Raw genomic sequence first — 15,084 nt, forward strand, 5'->3', positions numbered from 1 at the left:
TTATCTGGGGAGAGAAGGTCGACTCACTTGTCATGTTGACTTGATCCATGGTCTGTGGCTTCTGAAAGCAGAGAGAGAAAAATTCAGGAGACTTTCTGGGTCAGAACACCAGGACACTCTAGTAAAAGAGATTTTTAATCTCAAGTTTGTTTTATCCTGGTTAAACAAAGGCTGATGATGAGAACTTGCATGTTCAGCAGATTAGTGGATGCATGTGTGTGTGTGTGTGTGTGATTTTTGACTTGTGTTTTGTTCTCTCAGTGGACACCGTGTCCTCAGCAAACATGTGCTGCTCTGGTTTCTGTCTTTATTTAAGATGCTGAAGGAAAAAATCACATTTTAGCAAAAAGGCTTCAAGCGTAAAGGTGACTGATAGGATGGAGCTGAAAGATGTTTCTTATGACTCATAAAGTCCACGGAAATAATATTTAGTTGGAAAACAAATGGAGCCCAGCCAGCATAATTGAACCGTCTGAAGAAATCAGATCGAAAAAGACGGAGCGAAACAGATCTGAGAGGGAATGAAAAGGCAGTGAGTGAGTCAGGGGGAGAAAGATGGCCGCCTGTTGGCTTTCCTCCCCCCTCCTCAATGGGACCAATCTCCATCTCATCTGTGAAACATTAGTGAGGAACAGCAAAGTCATTAAACAATGAAAGTAAAGTTGTCTTTATGGCAGCCAGAGTGTTTACTTCAGCTGTTTACTGAGAGTTCTTGGTGTTTTGAAGCCTCAACCTGTCTTCTGTCTCACGTCCAGCCTTCACTCAGATCTGTCCAGCAGTGAAAATGACAACACAAGCTTGAAGTTTCATGAGGCATTAAAAGACAGCAGAACATCTGGACTTTCTAGCTGTGCAGCCTCCAGGCGCTTTCCTGAAGTTCACTAAACATTTAAGTAGTTTGGTCTTTACCAGCTAGAGACGACTGGATGAGCAGAAAATGTTCAAAAGAGGAAAATTACCTGAAAGTTTCTATTTAGTCCAGAGGTATAAAGAGTGTCAGACGTACAGCAGGTCGTCTTTGTTCAGAACAAATCCCTCACACAGGGAAACCCGTCTTCTACAACCTCACTCTGCTCCTCCTGCATGTCAGTCGGTCCTTTTTCTTGAGGAACATTTTCATCTTCACTGCATCTTTTCTTATAAATATAAAAGTCCAACATCATATGAAAGCCAAAACATTAAACTGCTCTGATTTTACAGCTTTATCTTGGTCACCTCTCTTTCTGCTTTAAAAGCCTCCAGAGTTTCCAAACATCCTGATCCACTGATCTCATCTCTGCAGCTCCACCAGCCTCAGACTCTCCATCTCCTCGCTGCTCTTCTGTCTGCTTCCCATGCAGTCTGAGCCATGATGACAGGACAAGGCCTGAGACGCTCGGGGCTGATACGGCCCTGATTAGGAAATGTCCCGCTTGTTTTCTGGTTCATTTTTGGATTCTACTACAGAGCGGAGCCTGACCTCACTCACCACAGTTCTCTCTTTAGAAGAAGAGAAGGAATGTGTGAGAGGGAGATGAGGATGTGATAACCCAGAGTTACAAACCACTCAGTTTTAGTTCAGGTTGTAGTTTGACAGAAATTTCCAACAATATCCTCACATTCCTGTCTGTCCACAATTCCCTGCTGTGCCGTCTTTTCCTCTGCTGTTGACCTGCTTTATCTGTGAGTCTCTATTTCACTGACGTTCCCTCGGTCTCCATCCTCTGTCCTCCATGTGACCCGAGGTGTTCTGGAAACCTCCTCCCTGATCCAGGGTGACCATCCCAGCAGCTGAATCAAACAGACGCTGTGAGACGTGATGAAAACGTCTGAATTCTGTTTTTATTGGCTCTGGTGGCCTTTATTTAAGAGAGGTCAAACAGGAAAGACAGGGGACACGTGGCAAAGGTCATCAGGTCGGGACTCCAACCTGTGACACCCACATCAGGACTAAAGTCTCCATACATGGGTCGTGTTCACCACAGCGCCCCAGTTGTTCAAACTTTAGCTGTGAATTCTTACAGGCTGGATCTCCGTCCAGCTGAAATAGATATAAAATCTTTTCTGCTCTGAAGCTGATTGGTTCTGATTTAAAATCTCTCTGAATAATCACTGCACTAAAAGTACAAGCCAGTTTCACAGTTTGATGGGAACTGTTCATCCAACCTGGACGAAAAGTGTGTGTGTGTGTGTGTTTTCTATCCCTAGCTTTCAATGATTCAGTGTGTCTGTTCTGATTGGTTCACTAAGCTACCATACACTCACAGACACCAACTGGTTCCTCTGGTAGCAAATAATCACAGAATCTGGAGACACACCTCTGCTTTCAACGAGTCTATTTCCAAACCTTCTTGCCTAAAACATCTGCAACTAAGATTTTTCAAAACAAAAGCAGCTCCAACAACTCAATAAATCAGCAATAAATCACTGGCCCAGTTTCTGCTTCTTTCCTCCATTGTGCTGAACTCTCATTTCAGCTCTGCTGCTGCCTCTGGGCCGCTCTGACAGCACGCTTTATGGAGCCCCAAAGGGGAAAAGCTGAGATATCTGCTGGTTTCTGGCATCGAGGTGGAAAATCCAAAGTACTGGCTGACTGAACACTGAGGCGAGAGGAGGGAGAGAAGAGAGGAAAAAGATGGAGTTTATCAAAGAGGGAGTGGTGCTCCACCTGTTCAGATGACTGTGGTGGAGACTGGTTTTGCTCCCATCGTTACCATCTGCTGCTGCTGTTAGCAACTAGCACCAAGCTGTGGGTTGGACAGGAACACACTAACACACACAAACCGCTTCCTATGACCCACCAGGCTTTCAGCTGGTTTATCTAAAGTGTCTTTAAATCAGAGTCAGTTTTTAGCTCCAAGTTGCTTCCTGCTGCTAAGAAGAACTTGTTTTTTTAAAAATCAAAGACGACACAGAGCTGAAGAGACACACGGTCTGATTGTTCAGGACCAGAAAGGAATTACTGAGACTCAACCAAAAACACCTGAGGAGTCCGAATATCCTATAAAGGAGTTTGTCTAAATCCATGAAGTCCAGTGAGGAGACAACAGCATCAGTGTACATAAACCCCACTGCAATTTCTGCAAACTTCAGTTTCTCTTTCACTCTTCAGACTGATGTTTCTGTCTATGATGATATGTATTGAGCAGGTATCAAACCTTGGAAATAATAACATGCAAGACCAACGGGCAACTTATAGCTTAACCTGTTTTCACAGTCATTGTAACTTGTGTATAAAATATCCTCTTTAAAATAAACAAAAAACACTTTTTTTTGGTGGAAACGGTTGCAAGGATGCGCAGTGTGATTGCCACTCTGTGCAGCACTGCCAGCTGTGCATGGCAGCCAGGTGGAGAAGAAACAGAGCTAGGTGCCATCCTCCACCAGGAGCTTTTATTACAGCTTTCTCTGAAACATTCCCAGGAATGATCAACTCTTGTTGGTGGCAAATAAAACGCTCACATTAGGGTGGAAAAAAAAAAAAGCAGTAACCACAGGGAAACATTACTCACATTTGTAAGTGTTTACATGTGGACAAAAGCAGCCTTTTTTGGGGATCTGGAGGCCAAATGACATGTTTGTGAAGGACTAACTGCATCATTATGTTGCCCTTGTTCACATTGGGAACTCAGCTGCCCTCTGTGTGTCCTGACTGGGTTACACCTCTGCTCTCTGGTGGTGAAGCTCTCTTTTCCTCCATCCCGTGGGAACACAGAGGCTACCTATTGTTCTACAGCCGACCCGACATTTAAAATGGAAACAGTTTGTGTTTTCCACAGAGTCGGGCAGTGCGGCTCCCTGAGCAGGCGGACAGCTGTGTTCCTCACATCTCAACATCTGATGGTGCGTGTGAGCCTCATTGTCCTACAAAGTCCTGGCGCGCCGACCATTTAAAACCCCTCAGACTGAGAGAGCTTTTTTATTCCTCTCTCTTCCAGTTCCATGTTGGGGAGCTGCCTACAAGTAAACTGTGTCGGTGTTGATGTTTGGGAAGCTTTCTCTGCAGCTTCGCAGACAGCATGAACATGCTGGTCTCAGTCTGTGTCCATGAAGTGGCAGAAACACATCATCACACCACCTTCCAGGGACAGAGATCCACCATCTGGTGTTTTTAATTCCTGTCTCTGGGTTTTTATCCATGAACATGAAGCTTTACGTCAAGGTCATGCCAGGACTCTACTTCACCTCTGCCAACTCAGACACACCCTCTAACATCAAACTCTGCTGACAGTCTGTCTGAGATCCACTCTGTTAGTGATGCACCTTGACTGCTGCATGAGATGGTTGTTACTTGCTGTAGCAATAGAGGCCTTAGCCCTAAAGAGTTGGTCAATCACTAAAAAGCAAACTAAGTTGTTTTGTTGCCAAAACAGGAAACATTAGATGGAACTTTTTCATTAAAAGCTTGTTAAAAAAAGACTTATCGTAGCTGGTGAGACTCTTCGTATGTTTAAAATTAGGGTTAGGGTTATGAAGTTAACAGGGCATACTTAAAATAGTAACACTTAATAAATTCATCTTAAGACATTATTACTGAAACATCCACCAGTATTATCACATGCTGCTTGTTTTCCGTCTACCGGGCAGCTCTAGTGTGGATGTTATGTTTGAGGTCTTGGAGCTTCACCAGTGCGATTCCTTTCAAGCCGACTGAAGTTTGTTCTGGCCGAGCCCACTACAACCAACTGGGACACAAATGAACTTTGAACCAATGGGACGCCAGCTACCAGGTTCACCACTTTTCCTTGTCCAATTACAATTTTGTTACAAAAATGCTCCTCTACAAACTAAATGTGAAGATTTTCTTTTAAAGATAAATAACAGAACCAAGTCTGGGCTTAAAGCTTTCGAGGAAAGGGACAGTATCTCACAATTGGTGGATTGCTGATTCTATTCCCGCTCCAATCACTCTAGCGTTGTGTCCTTAGGCAAAACACTTTATCTATCTTTGCCATGTGGTGGTGGTCAGAAGGCCAGATGGTAGCTTCACCTCTGTCAGACTGCCCCAGGGTAGTTGTGGCCACTATCCACTAGCTTGCTACCATCACCATGTAGTTTGAAGTGCCTTGGTATCCTTTGTACTTGATGAAGTGCTATACAAGTACAGAACATTAAACATTTCAGTAATCTTAAATCAGATTTATTTGGACATTGTGTCCTCAGTGTAGTTGATACAAGAAAAGATTTATGTCAAATCTGTCACACAGGGACACATTTGTCTCTCACTATGGCACATAAAAACTATTTATAAAAGAAGAATGTGTTCTCTAAAGAAATATCTGGAATCTGCATCAAATTGAAGGGAAAAAACTGCAGGAAATTAAGAAAACCTGACCTTGAAAACATTTCTCTCTCTCCAAAGTTTTTTTATTTGCTTTGTTCCTCAAAAATCAGATGTGGAATGAAAATTTTATTTTCTCAACTCTTATTCTAATTTGGATCAGATCTAATTTTCCAAGGATGAGCTTGTCCCTTTTGAATGAATCTTTGCGTTTGACCCAACAAGCTTCTGTCACATGTAACAGAGTAATACTTGTGTAAATGTATCAGGGTCCAAGGAGGCCAAGAGGGAGACGTCAGCGGCAAGAAATTATAACAACCAGAGATAAAACAGTCAGTGTCTATTAAAGGCAGCAGGTCAGCCAGATGAATTCAGCTCTTCTGGGATTTGTCTTGATAAAATCTGCTGCAGTGAAGCTTCAGCAGTGAAAACAGCCTGATGTTGGCTCAGGTCAAAGGGTTTTAATTGTTCCTGTTGGACTCATTGATTCATTTCAGATACACACACTCTGTCTGCTTCACACTCAGACAAGAAGAAACACTTTTGTCCAAAAGAGACACAATAACAGCAGCTCTTCCCTCCAACAATCCAGTTCAGATCCGGACCCTCCTTGTTCTGGTCGTGTTCAACACAAAGGGAAAATGTTACTACTGGATGTGAAGTCCACCTGAACAAAGACCCAGTGTTCTCAGCCGATACAAACACAGCTGACCTTCACTGGTTACATCTCAGAAACGCTGCAGGAACTCCTGCAGCCTCCAGACGCTTTGGACTGCAAAGGTCCCACATTCAACTCTCAGTGTCAAGAAGACTGTCGGACATTTTGCTCTGCTCTCTCATCTGGAGCCACAGCAGGAACAAAGACGGGACAAACAGCAGCCTGAAAGTCTTCAACATGGCCTTGTTGTGTCTGACCCGTTAGTCCCTGGTTAGCTGGAGGTGAAGCTCCTCCCACCTCTCTGGACGGCCTCAGAGACAACCAGTGGTTCAGTGTGTGTGGGTTTGACAGTGTGCAGGTTACTGGATATGCTTGTGTGTTTCAGATGAACTGCACCTTGTTTAAATTTTACAAAACACTTCAAGAAGCTCCTGAACAGCCTCTCCATTTCAGAAGCCATGAGGAGAAGATTCAGCAACACATCCAACATGTTCAATTAGACAGAGGAAGAAGAGAGAGAGTTAGCAGGAGAGATATTAGAGATCCTGTAGAGGGACAGACAGCTGGACATAATGGACAAGCTGCAGGAATGAAAACAACCGTCCAGAAAGAAGACAAAGATCAGACATGAGGAATGTGGTGTGTTGGAGAGTTCCTGGAAGAGTCACTGGTCTCCTTACCGGCTCGATAGACGAAGTGGGCCTCAGCTTCAGAGGACGATGGCGACAGCAGCTCGTCATCGAACTCGTTGGAGCTGAAGGAGCCAGAGTGGTTCCTCTTGCGAGCGTCCATGACAGCGTTGGCCACCATGACGTGCCGCAGAGAGTCGTTCAGGTAGCGGTGCAGCAGGCTGCTCTTGTACTTGGGTGGAGACACGTAGTCCTCGGCCTCCACGGCAGAACGCAGCCCTGGGTCCATGCCGATGGCCACGCCCACCATGGGGGAGCCCTCCTTCTTGATGACGCTCTGGTACAAGGGCTTGGTGAGATCCTCAGGACCGCTCTGTGTCCTCTGAGGGTTGTCTCCATCTGCAACATCAGGACATGCTCACATGACTGTTCTGTTGGTGGAGGTCAGGAAGTCTTCTCCACAACAAGAACCATCTCTTAAAACGTTAGAACAAAGTTATGTTGCCATGGTGATCTGTAGTATAAGATATACATCACTTTTATTCAGGCTCTTGTCCCGATTCCTAACTGGGATCAGTTAACAACATAGAACAGTGTAAATGAAACTCAACTCTCCACAGCCGATAAGGAAAACTGTCTGAATTGATCTCTGTTGGTTTGTCTCTCAGGTCTGTTCTTCATTCTACTGACAATGAAAACCTGAAGGGAATCTCGTCTTCAAGTCTCTCTCTCAACATAAAACAAGAACTCTCTATGGATAAAGAACATCTGTTGTTGGTCACATTGATGCAGAAATAGCAAAGACTGCAGCATAAGACCTGTAAATACATATGGTGATGTAAACCAGTGGCACTGACTGGTTCCAGTCTCTCCATTTCCATCTGGGTTGCTGCATTTATGTCCCATCAGTTTTTTTGTGCTCATAAAGTCACTAAAAACTATCAGTGGAAGTGCAAACTGTAATGACTCATTTCCTCCATCAGATGTTGGACTCCAGGTTCAGTTCTTGTCTCGGTTCTGTTCTCCCAGTCTGAAGGAAAACGGTTATTTGGAGCTAATCTTTAATCCAAACAGCAGAACCAGGAGACTTCAGCCTGCTGCTCCTGCCCACATGTTGGCATCGCCTCCAGAACAAAAAGCCCAGTTCAGACTTCAGACCCAGAACCAAAACGTAATGAATGCTGGTTCTATCTCAACCTTCGTCCCCTGCAGCATTAAATCCTTCCCAGAATGCTTTGCAGCTGAGGAGACTGAATTAAAGCCCAGCTTCCCACCTGATGAAAGAAACAGGAGGAAGATAAAACTCTGATGAAAACCCAGAGATTCTCTGGCAGCAGGAGAATCAGAGACTCTTCACTTCAGATTCTGTCGCTGCCAGGACTGCAGTTCTGTCATTTGGCCGGGTTAGATGTCTGGTTCAGCCTGGTCCAAATTAAGATGAGCGCTTCCAATAATCAGAACCACATGGTTCTTCCAGCATCTCCTCTGTCACCAAACAATCTGACCTTTTGATTTAATCCAATAAAAATATCAAACTGTTCTCCTGATCAGAACATCACGTCTGCTCTGGACTCCAAGCAGAAAACATGTTTTACTTTAGCCTGGATTTGCTGCTGCAGCTCCAGAACCAGCTGGACCGTTTCAGGTCAGTAAGTGGAATGAAGACACGGTCAGCGGGGTCAGATCTGCTCCCAGAAATAGTCTTTGGAACAAAAGCACAGGCTTCAGAACATAATGGAGGGCCTTTCAGCACACGGGCCAGCAGTGGGAGCGGGCTGCGGATCGCTCCAGAACCAGAATATGACAGGGAGACGAGTCAGGGAGATATACGGAGCCTCTGGTGGTGCAGCGGCCTGCGGCACACACAACACAAACACCAGGCACACATTCCTCTGGGAGCCACACGCTCAGCTTCTCCTCCTCACACACTGAGGGAGAGATTACTGACACCACAGCGCTCTGAACTTTCTGCTCATTCACTGCAGGAAGACTGAACTTTGACTTTCTAACGCTTCCTCACCAAAACGGGCTGGACCTTCCCAGGAGAGCCAGCGTGTGTTTGCACATATTTCAGCTCTGCTGACTGACAGAAGGAGAACATACAGTGTTCCGGTTCTGAGCTCAGAAGATCATATCCAAGTGTTTGTGCAGTTTGGACAGTTTGTCCTCAGAGCAGCAGGTGAGGCGTACCTTGGGAGCAGCTGTCGTCGCTGCTGACGCTCAGCCTCTCGGCGTTGCCCTGAACGTATTTGTTGTAGAGTTTGATCCGCAGCGCCCAGCTCAGGTCCGGCTGCCTCACCGTGTTCTTCAGGCGTCTCCTGGCGTTGGCGAACCAGTTGGACACCTGAGGGGGACAAAGCAGGAAGGGGACACACACGGCAAACAGGAAGACGTGTTAATGTCTAGAGTCCACACTCGTTTTGCAGGAAAACTGAAGCCTCTCAGCTTTTTACTGCGTATAAAGAATCGGCTGACAGCCAGTGAACGCATCCTTTCATGATCTAATGCTCTGACTGAGACACACGTCCCCATCTTGCTTACTCTGGACACGTCCAGCCTCCCTCCAATAAAACAGTTTTTCCATCTCTGTCTTTAAGATCCAACTAAAAAAGACACTTGAGCCGCTGCTCTTCCTTCCACTGGGAGTGGAGACCATTAGATGTTCTACTGGAATAACTTTTCATGCTCAGTAGATTTCAAGCTGCTTGTGAACGGCCGGGGACGGCGGCCTCATGCTGGACTACTTAGTTTTCACATTCTCTCCTTCAGGATCACATTTCTCATTAACTAGGACCGTCCCACTGTCTTCAGTCTGCAGCCCAGCAGGACTGGGAGGGGAAGGGACGGTGTCCTCATGAGGACGGGAGGTCCCAGAGGAGACAGCATGTTACCACGGAGATGGAGTTCAGGGACCATGGAGACGGCACCGGATCATGGGCTCCATCTCACAACATTGACATGGAACAAAGCTAACGGCTACGCTACAACATGACAGATTTAGCTGCTGTTTAACACCTGCTGCCAGGTCGGCTTCTCCAGGGAAAAACACACAGGAAGTGATGCGTTCAACGCCACTGGCAGCCTTAACGGCGCTCTGTCTGGACTAAACAGTGGAAGAACTGGGCTGTCCTCAGCAGCAATCAGTGGAAAGACAGAAAGACGTCATGGTCACATCTGAGTTTCTGTTCACACTTTGGGACAAAACGATCACTTGTTCAGTCCAAACATATTTTAAAAGACTGAGAGGTTAAAGATTTAGAAATATCTGTTTTCATATTCCTAATTGATAAAAAACAAGATTTTTTTTATCCTTCAGAAACTGAAAATAGAGAAAATAGAGAAAATAAAGAACCAGGTTCTTCAAAGGAGAACAGGAACAAAAACAGATTTTTGGTGTTTGAAGAAAACTTTAGATATTTTACAGAACAAAGTTAAAATATTTAGATCAAGAACTGATTTGCATCAAACCATTTTTCCAAAATAAATATTTCTTTAAATGATCACTTCAATAAAATTGGAAATTATTTTATGACTGATTGTAAATCAGAAAATAAAAAAATAAATCAATAAATAATCAAATAATAATGATTTTTCTACAATACATTTGAATTTTGTTGTTTATAGTTTTCTTCTTTTAATGCATTTAAAACTTTTACCTAAATATGATTAAATAGATTTTCCTTGAGAGAAAATCTAGTTTATTCATTTCTAGATGAATTTATCAATATTTAATATTGTATTTAAATATTTATCTCATTTGATGTCAGGTTGTTGCACTTTTGACCCTCCTGCCCATTTTCAACAAATTCTCCACCTTTAACCTTTGACCCCACTAATGATATTTACACTCAAACACACACGTGTGTGAGGTTTGTCAGTGTGTGTTTGGGTCACAGCGTCCAACATCAAGAGCTCCCAGAAACCAGAAGCAGAGAAAGTACAGAGTGACCATGTGAGGAAAACACTGCTCTACACACACACACACACACCCACACACGCACACGCACACCCACACCCACACACACCCACACACACACACAGCTGCACTCAGTGCTGGTTGTTCCTCTCAGCAGTCAGGTTGTCATAAGTTCAGATGTTCACTCTAAACTTGGAGCCATCAGCAGTTTCTAACAGTTCTGCTCTGAACATCTCACTGGTTTCTCCAGACACCATAAAGATCAAAGCAGCAGAAATATTCCTGACTCAAATCTTTATCAGAAATGACAGTTTTTCTCTGGAGCTCTTTAATGCATCAGAACAGGTTTACATGTTGAGACGTAGGAATATTTCAGAAATATCTAAAGAAAATCATTTGTGAATAATTTCCAAACAGGTAAACATCAGACTCTCTGAGACATGAGATGAAGCTGAGCTGCAGCTTTTGGAAGAAAGAGGAAGAAACAATGAAAGCCTGAGATGCTCAGCAGAGAGAGGAGAAGCTGCAGGAGGATCTGGAAGGCAGAGGAAACAACACTTCACTTCTGCTCAGCTGCTGCTAAACATTCAGGAACAGTAAAAGCTGAACATCTAAACTCCAGCAGCCTGATCACTCTCCTGTCTATGTGACTTTTCTTTGTCTCCTACTGGAATCAGAGCAGAAGAAAGCGTCTCACCTGGACCAGAGTCATCTGCGAGCCGAGCGCCAGCAGGATTTTCTCCGTCTTGGTCGGGTACGGGTTGTCTCTGTGCTTGTAGAGCCACTGCTTGAGCGGCCGCGCCATGTCCTGCAGAGCCTGGCGCTTGTGTCGCACTTTGCTGCCGCTGGGACGACCCCTGTGCACCAGCAGGGACAGCATTTAGACGCAGGCAAACAACCGGACACACCACAGGGCTTCAGCATGCAGATGTCAGGAATGTCGACGGAGGAATCAGAGAAACGTCCTGAACCCACAGGAGGAACACCTGAACCTGCAGATGTCAGTATGGTGCTGCTCTCCACTTCTCCTTTAGCTCCCAAAACGGCTCCACTGGCTGCAGATGGAACCCATTTCAGTCGGACCTCAAAGCGGGCCCGAGGTTCTGGTTCTCCAAATATTTTCCTTGTAATCTGGATCAGCCTGAACATCGTGGAGCGCATTTCACTCTGACCTTTGACCCCAGAGCTCTGTTAGAGAACATTCTTTCACCTGATCCTGAATGTTTCTGCAGATTCCTTTTCCAGACAATGTCAGATCCATTCAGCTCTTCATGTGGTGAACCAGAACACAGAGCTAAAGGTGGATTTATTTATTGGAAACAGATGTGGAGTTGGGGTAGCGGTTTGTTATGAATTTAATAGTTATCTTTTAGGCAAAAGTTCCACCTGTTTACTTCCACAAGACATCTGTGTGTGTGCACAACACAGATCTACTATTTGTCCTCTCCAGCTGTACATGCGTCTGTCTGTCATATTTAATTTGCGTTCAGCTCCAGTCATCGGCTTCATAAAACAAGCATGGAGGATAAAGCTTCTGCCTCCTGTCAATCAGTGGATGATAAACTGGGGGTTGGAGGCACTGAAAGTGTTCATGGTGCTCCTGTTGGTGTCACCATGAACACTTTCAGAGTGACACTAACAGGAGCATGCTGAGCATCTGACAACTGAAAAACTTTCTGTTGACTACTGTGGAAAATTCACCACATTAAACCACAATGCGATCAATGTATACTGTTAATGACTGTTGAGTAGGAGGCAAGCTGTCGCCATCTAGTGGAGGGAGTTATGCCCAAATATGCATTATTTCGCATAAATTTATATTCATATGTGTATTCATATATGTATTTTTGTTCCCCTGCAAAGGACTGGCCACCTGTCCAGGGTGTGCCTCGTTTCTTGCTCACTGACCACTGGAGATAAGCACCAGCAGCCCTCATGACACCAAAGGGGATGAGAGTAGTGGACGGATTCTTTTGATGGATCTGTACCTAACTGAATTTAGCTTGACAAAAGAGAAATGTATTTTGTATAAAACAGCAAAAAAATAAAATAAAATCAGGGCAGTGAGATAGAAAGTCTTGATGTGAGACTTTGTTCAGTTTTAAATGATTCAGTTTTAAAAGCATTTCATGTGATTAATAATTCTTTAATTATTTAAATTTAAATGAGGCTAAAAATACAATAATAATAAAAAGGTTATGTGTAATTACAGCTTTAAGCAGTACATTTTGATTTGAGTGTTTATTTGAAATAGATTTTTTTCCTTTTCGAGGTCCACTCAGGACTAATGTTTTCTTCTTCCCCAGATCAGCTTAATCATATTTTACATTTTGAATAATCAGCTTTTTTATTGGAATATTTTTATACATTTTACATGTCTTATTTGGACATGATAACAAAGGCTTCACTTCATTTATTACATACTTCAAGGAACAAATTTTCATTTACATTGTATTAGGTCAGCTGTGAAAAATGCAAAATTTTCATTGTAAATAAATAAAGGTGTTTTTATGAAGAGATGGTAATAGTTTGCATCCGTGGATTCATTGAATAATGAGTTAAGAGATTGATTGATTAATTAATTGAATAGTCTTTAGGTGAAGCTTTAAATTGTGTCTTTGGAACAAGGAGCTACAGAACAAGTACGAGCTTTTTGATTCTAAACTGAAATGTAATTACTAAATCAGCAGGAGTCGGGGAAGCAGTAACGGTTCATTATCTGATTTGTTAAATTGTTCTACATCACAACCCCAGAAAAAAAATATCTTGGAATTATAGAAAGCACCAATAAGCAGGAATCCGAATGGAGACGCTTTTAAATTTTGGAGCAAATGCGTATTTACGCACAACAACAGAAAAACTTCCATCATGTTCATGAATTGATTTATAGTTTTTAATTTAAAAACTCTGCTGTTGGACTTTATATTTATATGGGTTTCAAATCTAAACCCATATCAGTTTTAAGTTTCTAGTTTAAATGTTTCATTTGCTGCGTTTATTTTCGCAAAACCCGAAGATTTAATCCCGGAGATCTGAGGAGAGTTTTCCCCCGTTTCTCACTCGGCTAACGAGTGACTAGCAGGTTGACCAGGCTGTCAGATATTCCCCCCCGTGGGTTCCTTCACCCACTAAAGCCGACCCACATCCACGCATGCTGAGCAGCAGCCTCTACCAGAACAGAGAGCCTCACATACCCGCTCCGCCTGTGTCTGGCCGCCTGGCTGTCTCTGATGGCCGGGCTGCTGCAGAGGAGATCTGGATGTTGGCCGTCGATGACCTCCAGGTAATTTCTGCTGCTCATTTCCACTTCCTTCGCCTTGTCCTCAAACAGGACCTGACTGCTCAGCTTGTTAAACACAACGGTGTTCATCTTTGGCCGCTCGGTCCGCAGATTTCTCTGCTGCGCTCGAATCCAAAAGGTTCGTGGAAGAAAACTGTCCCCGCGTCTCTCCTGCGGAAGAATAGATCACATTTAGTTTGAGGATCATATGAACTAAATCCTTCATCTAAACTCCTCCACATGCAGCAGCTTCAGAGTTAAAGGCGAGCGGAGCCGCGGCGCTCTGACTCCACTTCTGTGTCTCTTTGGAAACAATCACAACCTGTTTGCTTCATTCAGTCTCCTCCCGCTTCTAATGCGGAGAGGCTCTTCTTTCTGCGCACTTTCATTGCGCATTAATTAGCACAATCAGCTAAGAAATAAATCCGGGGTGAGTCGGTGCGGACAGCGGAACAGTTACTGGTTCTAGATCCACTTTCCTGCTGCGCTGTGGGGGGAAAAGAAAACCCACGGAGAGACACGCAGACTGTGGATGGTGCAAATCTCATTTATTCTACAGGAAGAAATTCAGGTGAATTCTGTTAAAGCGACTCGAAACTAGTTTGAAGCAAATCAACCGACTTCCTGCTTCAGAAACGACCTGCTCTTTCTCTCTCTGCAGCTTCATCGCTATTATCAGCTGATCTGTCTCGGACGCGGATCCATCAGCAGCAGCAGCTTCGTGGAAAACAGCTGGAATAGTTCGTTGACATCGACTAAAGTGATGCTGGCAGTCATGTGACTGATTCAAAGTTGGGTTGAAGCAGCTGGAGCTGCGCCTCCAGAACATCTGAACCTGTCCTTTCACTCAACAAGTCAGTGGATCTGTGGTAGTTACCTTCCCCGGCTCCCTCCTGCGTCTCTCGGCTGTGCTGAACAATAATCCCGCTCCCAGCCGCCCATGCCCCGCTCACATGTTCCCCGCCTGAGTTTCTGAGCTCCAACCACACGGACCGCCGTCTCCTCCTCTGGTTTTATCCGGCGGCCCGGGACTCTGAATATCTGCGCCTGCTCATGTTTCCTTGCACAGAGGCTGAGGCTGCGAACATCCTGCTGCTGCTTTAGGCCGGTTCAGGGGCAGCGGCCCCCAGAGGGAAGGAGAGGGAGGCGGGCAGGAGTCTGAAAGGAGCAGGCTGTCTGAGCCACTGAGGATTAGAGATCCAATGGACAAACAATGTCTGTTTAGGAGCTGCCGCGCTGCTGATGATGGAGTTTAATTTATTATGTTAAAAAGCTTGAAAAATTTTTAGCTGCTAAAGATTCATGGTTTGATTTGATTGGCCGGGAAGCTGAAGGACAGAG

At 44.5% G+C, this 15,084-nt stretch overlaps 1 protein-coding gene across 8 annotated transcripts in view; it reads right to left on the bottom strand.

Annotated features, from left to right (window-relative positions):
* Nucleotides 1–15,084, bottom strand: part of LOC122824145 (homeobox protein Mohawk-like) — a 151,071-nt gene that overhangs the window by 2,224 nt on the left and 133,763 nt on the right. For 6 of the 8 annotated variants that reach the window (XM_044104401.1, XM_044104400.1, XM_044104403.1 and 3 more), the window contains 5 exons: nucleotides 13,658–13,914; nucleotides 11,161–11,320; nucleotides 8,738–8,891; nucleotides 6,599–6,946; nucleotides 1,477–1,770 (listed from right to left, as the gene is read on the bottom strand). In XM_044104401.1, the coding sequence (XP_043960336.1) occupies nucleotides 1,676–1,770; nucleotides 6,599–6,946; nucleotides 8,738–8,891; nucleotides 11,161–11,320; nucleotides 13,658–13,914 (1,014 nt within the window). In that variant the 3' untranslated portion in view covers nucleotides 1,477–1,675. Of the gene's footprint in view, nucleotides 1–27; nucleotides 62–1,476; nucleotides 1,771–1,820; nucleotides 2,580–6,598; nucleotides 6,947–8,737; nucleotides 8,892–11,160; nucleotides 11,321–13,657; nucleotides 13,915–15,084 lie in introns of those variants that run through there. The other 2 variants (XM_044104406.1, XM_044104405.1) reach the window with 2 other exon arrangements.

Source organism: Gambusia affinis, linkage group LG21 (genome assembly GCF_019740435.1).
Source record: "Gambusia affinis linkage group LG21, SWU_Gaff_1.0, whole genome shotgun sequence".
Classification (NCBI taxonomy): Eukaryota; Metazoa; Chordata; class Actinopteri; order Cyprinodontiformes; family Poeciliidae; genus Gambusia; species Gambusia affinis.